Raw genomic sequence first — 11,082 nt, 5'->3', positions numbered from 1 at the left:
TGTGTTAAAGTAAAAGTACAAATAAATGGTCAAAAATCTACAGCATTAACTAGAATGCCTTGTAAAAATGTGGAGGAGTAAAGGTTAAAAGTAACTGGAAATAAAGTACAAATACATGAAAAATGTAGGTACACTACCAAAGTAAATGTACCTCATTACATCCCATCACAGCTGAGTTGGGTTTTTATCCAAGCAAAATATCAAAGTACTTCAACACTAACTATGTTTAACAACATGTTAAAGCCACAATGATGATGCAAAGACAAATAACTTCCAGGTCTGATTGTCAGTTTGTTACCCACCTGTTGGACACATAGCCTCCATACTGTAGGCATACTGACCACTGACCAGCTTCAAGGCCAAGAACTCCCCTTCATTTTCCATCACCTGTGTTCATCAAAAAGACAGATATCATTGTTCATGTGCAGGGTTGCCAAAGTCCACTGGGGGGCAGTATATTGCGGGAGCTTCCTCACCTTCACAGGACTCAGGATCTCCCTCCTCCTGCCTCGGACTATAATATCTGATCCATTCGTGACGATGTTCATCTGGATCAGGCTGGCGTCCTCCATCGCCACAATGAGGTGGTCGCTCAATGACAGATCCCACTGCAACTGTGACGCAACAAGCAAACGGGCAGACACGATGACAAGAGACATTTATTCTTGTCTCACCCTCATCCACCATTAAAAACCATAATTACAAACATTTATACAACTGCAATTTAATCAACATACCTCATTATTCCAGTTGTCGTGGGGAACTTGTCTAATCACCTGAAGAAACACATAAATCTTATTAGAAGGAAAAAAGTGGAAATGCTTGACTAAAATGTGGCAAAATACCAGATTAAAGGTATCGTGTGATGAACCCCAGGAACATTTACCTGAATATTCTCCGGGTCACACTGGATTTTCTCTCTGTTGGGCAGCACAGAAACCACAGGGCATGTCATGATGAAGCTATGACGTCTGCCTCCGAATCGATTTATCCTCTTCACCAAATTCAGTGTCAGCACATGGAAGCCACGCTAGACAGCCACAGTACAATCAGACATTTGTCACCACTAGGGTCAAAGGTCACAGGTTGCTGTCTGTCTATATAGAGTCTGGATTAGATATAGGGACATACCTGCTGCTGGAGAAAACACCCTGTGTAGCTGACTCTGAATATAAAGTTCTGGTCAGGGTCTTTGTGAAGTGAGTATCGACAGGCAGACAGCTGGAGGTTAAGCTGATCCAGAGATGCAAGGTTCACTTACAGAAAGAAAAGAGCGGTTCTGAGGCAAATCCTCTTATGTCACATTTTTATCAATATTCTTCCACGTGCTGCATCAGAAAGAACTTACCTTGAATCCGTAAGGCCCCAGAGAGCCAGGCCTCCAACCCTTCGATTCGTGCTCTGTGAATCCACATCTCCATGTATTCAGAATAACATGCAACATCCCCCTCTGGGAAAAAAGGCACATTTTCTCAGATAACATGTACAAGCAGCACTGTGAACATTTGTATTTTTCAAATGATAAAGATTTTTACCTGTTAATTTTGCTGTTGGGGATCCAACCCATTCTCTTTTCTGAATGCACATCACACCACTCAAGATAAAACACTGCAAAAGACTAAAGAAAAGAGTAGAATTAAGCTTATAGTTTTGAAAATGATGATTAAAGTCCAATTAGATAAGATAAATCTTTCACTCACATGGTTCTAAGAGAGATGCAGAGTCGTATCCGATCCATGACAACTCTGCAGAAGAAAACGTGAAGGGGTTGTGTGAACCTGGACTATTTGTAGGTAAGGTGCGGGGGGGGGGGTGCTGTCACTGAGGAGGAAGGAAGAAAACACAGGTGTGTTTACTCTGGCACGTTAAAGGGAAGTGACAAAGAAGTCACACATAATGACGACTGTATTCAGCATGTGTGAAAAACAGGTGTTAAAGGTTCAATGTGTAACATTTAGGTGAAAGGGTCTATTGGCAGAAGATTTATATAAATTAATATTAGTGATGTATTCACTGGTGTGTTTTATCTGAATTAGACAAATTGTTGTTTTCTTTACTCTAGAATGGTCCTTTTATATTTTAAATACTTACATCATGAGAGGGTCGTCTTTAGGAAGAGTGCAGTTTGTTTTACAGGAGCCCAGACTGGACAAACTTAAACCTTTTGAGTTTTTATGACAACTGAAGACTTCCACAGGTTCCCTTTCATGTTTTGAAGGGGAAGGTGAGGTGAGGGGTGATCAGCTGCATGCAACTTAACTAGATGTCACTAAACTCTACAGACTGAACCTTTGAAGCTGTTGTAAACCTACTTACTTTTTGTCCTTATTGTGATGATTTAAGATTTTACATGGCCCTATTTGAACAGTTCCAAAATCTTGACTGGTCACTAAAGATGACCGGCAATTTGTTATACCCACACCTGGAACTCACTGCTTGGAGGCAACATCAGTTTCTTCTTTTAAATCTTTTCTTAACACTCACTTCTATTGTATGGTTTTGTTTTTGTCTCAGAGCCAAATCAACTTCACAGTGAGTCAGTACATACGATAATAGTATTGATAGTCTGTGTCCTTTAATTAGAAAATAAGTCGATGATATCATCGTACTAATTTGTAAAGTTGAGTTGGCTCTGAGACAAAAATAGTATTACTGATTATGATTATGACAATTAAAACCTTGAAATAATTTGTGCCACAGCTTCATTGATATGTTTAGACTTAGAAAGATATTCAAACACCAGTGTTTTATTAATGGCTGCCCCATTTCATAAAATACAGTACATGTGTTTTTTAAAAGGCAAAAAAAACTGGTTGCAAATATATGTATATATGTTTAAAAAGGTACCACAAGGTTATCTTTGGCACAGGGATGATACATTATAATAACAAACAAAAAAGAGAGAATAAATCAAGGCACTCCTGCTGGGGAAAAATGTAAACATGGCCTTCATCAGGTTTGTCACCCCATGAAGAACAGTGTGCTGCAATTATTTTCTTTTTTATTATCATTGCATTAGCCACACTAATATATGCTTTTGCATTTATTCTACAGCAACGTTTAACAATACAAATATTTTTTATTTTTTATTTCTTATTTAATTAATTGGGAGACTCAAACCTTTATCCTGACATGTTTGGTATCATTGGAAACAATGAGAACTGCATTCAATTAAAATAGTTTATAATTTAATAAATTAATGGTGGCATTAATAGTTGAGTGTTGTTTTCTTATCTCAAAGTAGACTCAATTTTAAACAATAGAATATGAAAAATGATTTCAGATTTGGACAAATTGTATAGACTATAGCTGAGTCATAGAGGGGAATATGTTTGCAAATAAAGAAAAGATAAGAAGAGTCCCACTATGGGGAAATGTACCGTGTTGCACCTGCAATAAGGGAATACACATCAATTATAAACAGTAAAACAGTATTGAACACAGAGATATTGAAATTGCACAGATACAACATGTTTTTTAATAAGTTAAATCAGTTAGAAACCTGAGAGAAAAGAGATATTTAATGTGGACAAACAGAGATACTTAGATTAAACTCATAATAAAGAATAAAACATCTCATGTTGCAGGATTCGTGGTTTAACATGTTGTTTGAAACGATTTGTAAGTGCGCACCTTTTGTTTGGGTTTTCAAGATGAATCTTCTCGGTGACAACTCAAAGGGTAAAACCGCAACTTCAAACGTTGCCTGTTGTAAATTATGCAACACGACAAGATAAACAACTTTCACCAAAGAGCGTTCAGGCATGACATATAAAATATATAAACAACAACATGTGATATTGAGGTAAACTTTGACCTAAAGGGTTTTCATTTTTATTCCGAACCCCCTACAGAGGTCCACAGTGTGCCCTCCCAACTGGATGATGTCATCTCTACAAGGTGAGCAGCATGTCGAGCGGCCATTTTGTTAGCTAGCTTTGAGGTTACAGAGGTTAGCCATTGCTCCGACGGTTCAGCGATCAACATTTCGAATAAAGGCGAACGTGTGGATGTTTATGTTGGGATCCAGTATCCGGCCACACGCTCGTAGACAGGAGGAGGACGTGTGCACTCGTTGAGACGGCGCTGAATCCGATTCTCATTCATTTTTTTAAGCTAACTTGCGTTTGCTAGCTTGTTAGCTCGGCCGGCTAACGTGTTTGTGCGTAACGGTAGTGAGTGAAAGAAAACATCCATCCCTGGTGACCGCGGACTGCTGTGGGTGTGTGTCGCACACAGTTTGTCTGTCTGTGTGTGTCCGTGTGTGTGCTGCTGTATCTCAGCTCACACGGTTAGCAGGTTCACTTGAGCGAGCATCGACGTTTTTCAAAACGCGTGCATCATCCCGGTGCTAGCCGCGCTCCACCAGCGGATTCCTGCCGGACGCAGAGATCATGTCGGAGCTGTACATCCGTGTGGCGGAGGAGGAGAACGAGGAGCCCATGGAGATCCCCTCGGAGGACGACGGGACCGTGTTGCTGTCGTCGGTGGCGGCTCAGTTTCCAGGGGCGTGCGGGCTGCGCTACAGGAACCCGGAGTCCCAGTGCATGAGGGGGGTCCGGCTCGTGGAGGGGGTCCTGAACGCACCGGAGAACGACTGGGGGAGTCTGGTCTACGTCGTCAATTATCCCAAAGGTGAGATGAATGCGGGTGTAAATGATTGTACTTTAATTTCCAGTGGAGCTAGAGTGTATAATGAGCCACCACAAACATTCCAGTTTAATAGGTACAGCCACACAAGTCCAATATTACGACCGTCCCTACATCCTTATACCATGAACGTTACAATGGCTAGATGTTTTGTTTTCATTTATCATGTTGGAGGCTGACACATGGTGTATATGTCTCTCTGTTTATATGTCCCCTCTCTCCTCCACTACATCTGTTCTAGCTTGTTTTAGTTTGTCTTTGTGTCCAGTGAAACAAATTGTAACTGCTATAGTGTTTTGATTACTGCTATGGACAATTTAGTTCCACCTCTTTGTAGAAGCCTCATTCTATTTTCCAACTTGATAGCACCCTATTGAACAAAGCCAGTTCCATGAATAAGTAATTTCCTGAGTTTGGTGTGCGATGACCAGATGCTCTTGCACAGAGCCCTGACCTCACTCCACACAACACCTTAGGGATGAGCCGGAGAAACGAATGCAGGCCTCATCAACAAACTCCATTGATTTCTAGATGCATTGGAACATAGTCCTGTATCCAGCTTCCACATGTCCAGTGGAAAGGCCTCTAAGGAGAGTGGAGCTTGTTATGTGGGGCTAATTATTGAATAAAATACTCCATCATATTGGATCCACATTCTTCTGGTCATTATGTGTGTGTTGCTGTCCCTCACTAAACCACCACATGGCCAGGATTTCATAGACTTATGGTTTGACCGTAGACCTCTTTTCGGGGAAATCTGTATTTTACACTAATGTAATTTGTGTCTGTCTATTCTCCGTAGATAACAAAAGGAAGATGGATGAAATAGATGCTGCCTCAGCCGTGAAAGTCAAGAGGGGCTTTCAGAAGACATCAGATCTCATTGTCCTCGGGCTACCGTGGAAAACATCCGAACAAGACTTGAAAGATTATTTCACAACTTTCGGGGAGGTCATCATGGTGCAGGTAGTGAAGTCTCACTTGGCTGAAGTGTATTAAAGGTTCAATGAGTAGGAATAAGTGACATCTAGTAGTGAAGTTGCTTGTTGCAGCTGAACAACCCCACCTCAAGTGGTAAGTTTGTCCCGTCTGGGCGACAAAAACTAACATGATAGCCTCTGTAGAGAGGACTCGCTCCAATTCTAGGGTAAAGAAAACAATTATTTTTAGAGTTAAGGTGTTTACATACTTGTAAGAACAAATTACTAGAATTATTTTATATTCAATTTCCGCTAAAAGGTCCCTTTCACCTTAATGTTACACACTGAACCTTTAAGAATATGTTTTAACATCTTTGGTTTGGTGTGAATTGGTAACAAACTGACATTCCTCTGTGTTCTCTGCAGGTCAAGAGAGATGCAAAAACTGGCAACTCAAAAGGATTTGGATTTGTCCGATTCACTGAATACGAGACACAAACCAAAGTCATTGCTCAGAGACATATGATTGATGGAAGGTGGTGTGATTGCAAACTTCCTAACTCAAGGGTAAGTTGACCAGAGTTTCCGTAGCATAGAATAATCGATTATAACTGTATATTATGGAACAATTTCTTTAGGTCAAGGGTTAGTTAAGACTGGTCATGTGGAATTATGCAGTAACATCTTTTGTTAAGCCTTACATTATGAAGCTAATAATTTTTGTTGATTTAAATCTTTTTTACTGAGATTCAAATTTAATAATAGTTCAGTTTTTGCATCTTCCTCCTAATATGACATAAACATTTAATCATGCTTAATGATCGTGACAGATATTTGAAAAATATGATTGAATACATCGGCAGCATGATTTAAAACGGATGTAGAATTTTCCTTTTGACTGTCCCTCTCAGGCATGTCCTGATGAGCCGATGCGAAGCCGTAAAATCTTTGTTGGCCGCTGCACAGAGGACATGTCAACTGATGAGCTGCGGCAGTACTTCATGCAGTACGGTGAAGTCACTGATGTCTTCATCCCCAAACCTTTCCGGGCTTTTGCATTTGTCACATTTGCTGACGACCAGGTGAGATCCATCATAGATTGCAGATTTAGATTATAAGTAGATGTCAGAATCACAAGAGGATGTTGTTATTATATTATGGTCATAAGCTGCGAGGAAGTAGTGAATATGAAGGTAACATTAGGATAACGTGTTACCAGCATCAGATAAAGTTTGAGGTGTATAATAAAATGCATGTGATATCAGTGCCATAATGACAGCAGTAGTAATCGACTCTTCATTTATTTCCCAGGTCGCCCAAGCCCTGTGTGGCGAGGACTTGATCATCAAGGGCATCAGCGTGCACATCTCTAATGCTGAGCCCAAACACAACAACAGTAGGCAAATGATGGATCGTGGGCGGTTTGGGGCTGGTGGGTTCAGTCAGGGCTATGGCAGTAATCGTGGTGGGCTAGGCAGCGGTAGCAGTGGGGTTAACTTTGGGGCTCTCGGTCTTAACCCTGCAATGGTGGCCGCTGCTCAGGCAGCTCTACAGAGCAGTTGGGGAATGATGGGCATGCTGGCTAACCAGCAGGGTCTGACCACAACGGCAGGCACACCCACTACAACCCGAGACCAGACCTATAGCTCTGCCGGCACCAGTTACAGCAGTCCCAGCTCGGCTAGCCTCGGCTGGGCTGCAGGAACAAACCCCGCCTCCAACAGCGGCTTCAGCTCTGGCTTTGGCACGTCTATGGACTCTAAGTCTTCTAGTTGGGGAATGTAGATAGCTTCTAGTTGGGTTTTTGTTGCTATTAGACTAATCTGGTAAGTATACCCATGGGGGGGGGGGGGGGGCTGCTTCTATCTTTTTTTCTAGTTATTTAAAATTACACTGCCTTTTTACTTTGGTAAAGAGAAGATTTGCATGTGACTTATGTTGTCGTGAATTGAATGGGAGAACATTAGTTTGTTAGATGAAACTGCCACACCACCTTTGTTGTTTTCGAGAAAATGTTCCGCAGAGATGATGTGCATGCAAGATAAATATTTAAACATGCACGAGTATTTTAAGTGCTCCTCAGCCCCTTGTAAAATGGGCTTGATATGATTCTATGTGTGTAAGCAGTTGATTGCATATTTTTGTTTGTATTTTGTTTGAAGTCTTTTGGAAACGCCTTCATGAAAATCTCTTCTGCAGTTCACCAACTCTTTCCCAATTTCCCGGGAGGAAGCGCCTCATTGGCAGCAATGTTCGACAGATCTCAGTATCAGTTCCCCTCCTCCAATGTGTAAATGCTTTGTCATCAAAGAACACAGCTTCACCCTGCATATACTGTATTAGACGGTGGGTGTTCTTTTTCTCCTCTCCCCTTTTTTATGGATATAGAAACCTTGTCTGCACTTGTCGCTTTTCAAGATCAATGAGTGGGATTGGTGTTGGACCGAGTGAGAGAGCGAAAGGGAGGGCAAAATGAAAGAAAGCAAGTGTGAGAAGGACTGTTTGTGAATTTTTTTTTTCTTCTAAACAAATGCCTGCGAGACATGAGAAGATCCTGTAGCTTTGTGCGAGTGTGAGAGGAAGAAGCAAGTACGAGTGTGTTCCTAAACTTCATCACAAGGACAGTATTGCATCTTGAGATTCCTATGGTCTGCTGTTGTGTCATCGTTTTCTATCAACCATGTTTCTCTAAATCAGATTTGAAATGTCAAGTGCAATGATTTATTTTGTATCCTTTCTCAGCTTACTCTTCCTGTCTGATTTGAAGTGAATGCTGTGTCTGGTTGTGTGTTTTATTTTCTCCTTGTTAACCACCCTCTCTGTGTGAAATGTGACTTTGTGCCCGTGTGGGTCTGTGTGGGGGGGTGAACTCTGAAAGTGTGTCGGTGTTTGAAAGTGTACTCGGAGGCTGATGTGGTGAATGTTTGACAAGTTCCCACTGAAAGTTTGTGTTTGAAGTGGTTACGAATGCATTTTTCTATGTTTTGTGAATCAAAGGGAAGTCTGAAATAAAACTGAATTTGATTAGGTATTATACCCTCTTCACAGTGACTTATTTTTGACTGACATGAATTAAACTGCCGACACTTTAATTCACATGTATAGGGACCTCGGACACGGACAGCGCAGGTTTTCGTTGGAGTCAGTTGTGGAGAAGCTGAAGACATTGGTGGGTGGGCCAGGTGCAAACCATCAATGGAATAGCTGCTCGACTGTCCAACTCCTGAGAAGGATCAGCTTCACCTCACTATCAAGAAACCTCGGACCATCCCTAAATGAAATTCAGTGGACCGTACTTAATTGGGCTGAGGTATTTGTGTATACCTCCAAAAAAAGAAGACGAGGGGTAGGATGAGTTAAAGCTATTCATTCCGTCCTACTCCTGCTAAAGCATGTAATGCCTTATCTGAATTATTTACTTGGATTCTGATGTCTACTGATGTTTTTGCTCGTTTTTTTATTTTTTAACATGTCAAAAATAAATTGGATCAAACAGGCAAATGTCTCACCTACAGTTTGACAGCGATCATACTTGTTCTTTTTCCAAACTTATGGAACCCAAAGTCTGCCTTAAATCTAACACCATGCATTTCTGTCAGTAAATACTTGATTGTTTGTCCTCCATTAGAAGTGGGTGATGGCTCACTGAAGTGTTAACCTGTAGGTTTGTTTTCAATGTGGTTTTAAAAAAAAATGTTTAGATAAGCCCGAAATAAGTGTTCTTGTTCTTTTTGTTTACCTTGATTGTAAAGTGGTTGAAATGTACAAGCTGACTGATTTCCAAAGGGACTTAAACAACTGACTGAACATGCCAGCAAAAAAACTCACTTTGTATATTGAAAGATTTTAGTATTGCAGTGTAAAATAAAAGTTGAGTTTTTAATCTTCTGTCGTCTCAATGTAGATTAATATAAGATCTTATTCATGTTTTCAGTCTGTAGGATGCTGCTGGCTGGCTAGGTGTAGATGAAATGTTTGGCCTGTAGATGGTGCTGTTGCGCCATGTTGGAGTTAGAACAGTGCTGAGAAAAGCAAAAGGCTTATCGCCTTTAATGTAGATGTAAACTTAGTTAGAAAAATATTATGTATGAGTGTTTTGTTTTTTCTGTCCTCACTGACATTTGTTTACACACCAATTTAGGAAAACTTATGATCTAAACCAGAGGTCTTCAACGTTTTTCAGGCCAAGGACCCCCAAACAGGTGGAGAGATGGAGCAGGGACCCCCTACTATATATATTGCATAAAATTGTGTTTTATATTAAACTGGACCTAGTGCCATGTTCAACATAACTACCGTGATATTGTGCATTCAATACTAAGCTATTCAAATATTACACGGGTTCATGTATTCATGTTTTTAATTTAAACATGTGCACGGTACAGGGTGGCCATGCCACTGCCATTTATAAACATACAGTGGGTACGGAAAGTATTCAGACCCCTTTAAACTTTTCACTCTGTTTCATTGCAGCCATTTGCTAAACTCTAAAAATGTTTATTTTATTTCTCATCAATGTACACTTAGCACCCCATCTTGACAGAAAAACGTAGAAATTTTTGCAAATTTATTAAAAAAGAAAAACTGAAATATCACATGGTCATAAGTATTCAGACCCTTTGCTCAGTATTGAGTAGAACCATCCTTTTGAGCTAGTACAGCCATGAGTCTTCTTGGGAATGATGCAACAAGTTTTTCACAACTGGATTTGGGGATCCTCTGCCATTCTTCCTTGCAGATCCTCTCCAGTTCCATCAGGTTGGATGGTGAACGTTGGTGGACAGCCATTTTCAGGTCTCTCCAGAGATGCTCAATTGGGTTTAGGTCAGGGCTCTGGCTGGGAAAGTCAAGAATGGTCACAGAGTTGTTCCGAATCCACTCCTTTGTTATTTTAGCTGTGTGCTTAGGGTCATTGCCTTGTTAGAAGGTGAACCTTCGGCCCAGTCTGAGGTCCAGAGCACTCTGGAAGAGGTTTTCTTCCAGGATATCTCTGTACTTGGCCGCATTCATCTTTCCTTCAATTGCAACCAGTCGTCCTGCTGAAAAACATAGCATGATGCTGCCACCACCATGTTTCACTGTTGGGATTGTATTGGGAAGGTGATGAGCAGTGCCTGGTTTTCTCCACACATACTGCTTAGAATTAACGCCAACAAGTTCAATCTTGGTCTCATCAGACCAGAGAATCTTATTTCTCATAGTCTGGGAGTCCTTCATGTGTTTTTTGGCAAACTCTATGCAGGCTTTCATATGTCTTTCACTGAGGAGAGGCTTCTGTCGGGCCACTCTGGCATAAAGCCCCGACTGGTGGAGGGCTGCAGTGATAGTTGACTTTGTGGAACTTTCTCCAATCTCCCTACTGCATCTCTGGAGCTCAGCCACAGTGATCTTTGGGTTCTTCTTTACCTCTCTCACCAAGGCTCTTCTCCCACGATTGCTCAGTTTAGCTGGACGGCCAGGTCTAGGAAGAGTTCTGGTCGTCCCAAACTTCTTCCATTTAAAGATTATGGAG

At 41.1% G+C, this 11,082-nt stretch overlaps 1 protein-coding gene across 6 annotated transcripts; it reads left to right on the top strand.

Annotated features, from left to right (window-relative positions):
- Positions 1-3,924: 3,924 nt before the first annotated feature.
- Positions 3,925-9,458, top strand: tardbpa (TAR DNA binding protein a). Of its 6 annotated transcripts, XR_009678344.1 has the most exons (7): positions 3,925-4,635; positions 5,453-5,616; positions 5,997-6,137; positions 6,455-6,652; positions 6,882-7,002; positions 7,770-7,916; positions 8,676-9,458. XR_009678344.1 is itself a non-coding variant. In XM_061074349.1 (6 exons), exons 1-6 carry the CDS (start codon positions 4,395-4,397, stop codon positions 7,862-7,864), a joined length of 897 nt encoding a protein of 298 aa, XP_060930332.1. In that variant the 5' UTR covers positions 3,925-4,394; the 3' UTR covers positions 7,865-8,604. The 6 variants fall into 6 exon arrangements, 5 of the variants coding, with proteins under 5 accessions (XP_060930332.1, XP_060930331.1, XP_060930330.1 ...); XM_061074349.1 differs by lacking the exon at positions 8,676-9,458 and having other exon boundaries at positions 6,482-6,652; positions 6,882-6,966; positions 7,770-8,604; XM_061074348.1 differs by lacking the exon at positions 8,676-9,458 and having other exon boundaries at positions 6,882-6,966; positions 7,770-8,604.
- Positions 9,459-11,082: the final 1,624 nt, after the last annotated feature.

This window comes from Limanda limanda, chromosome 7 (assembly GCF_963576545.1).
Source record: "Limanda limanda chromosome 7, fLimLim1.1, whole genome shotgun sequence".
Lineage (NCBI taxonomy): Eukaryota > Metazoa > Chordata > Actinopteri > Pleuronectiformes > Pleuronectidae > Limanda > Limanda limanda.
This window is presented reverse-complemented; position numbering and strand designations above follow the sequence as displayed.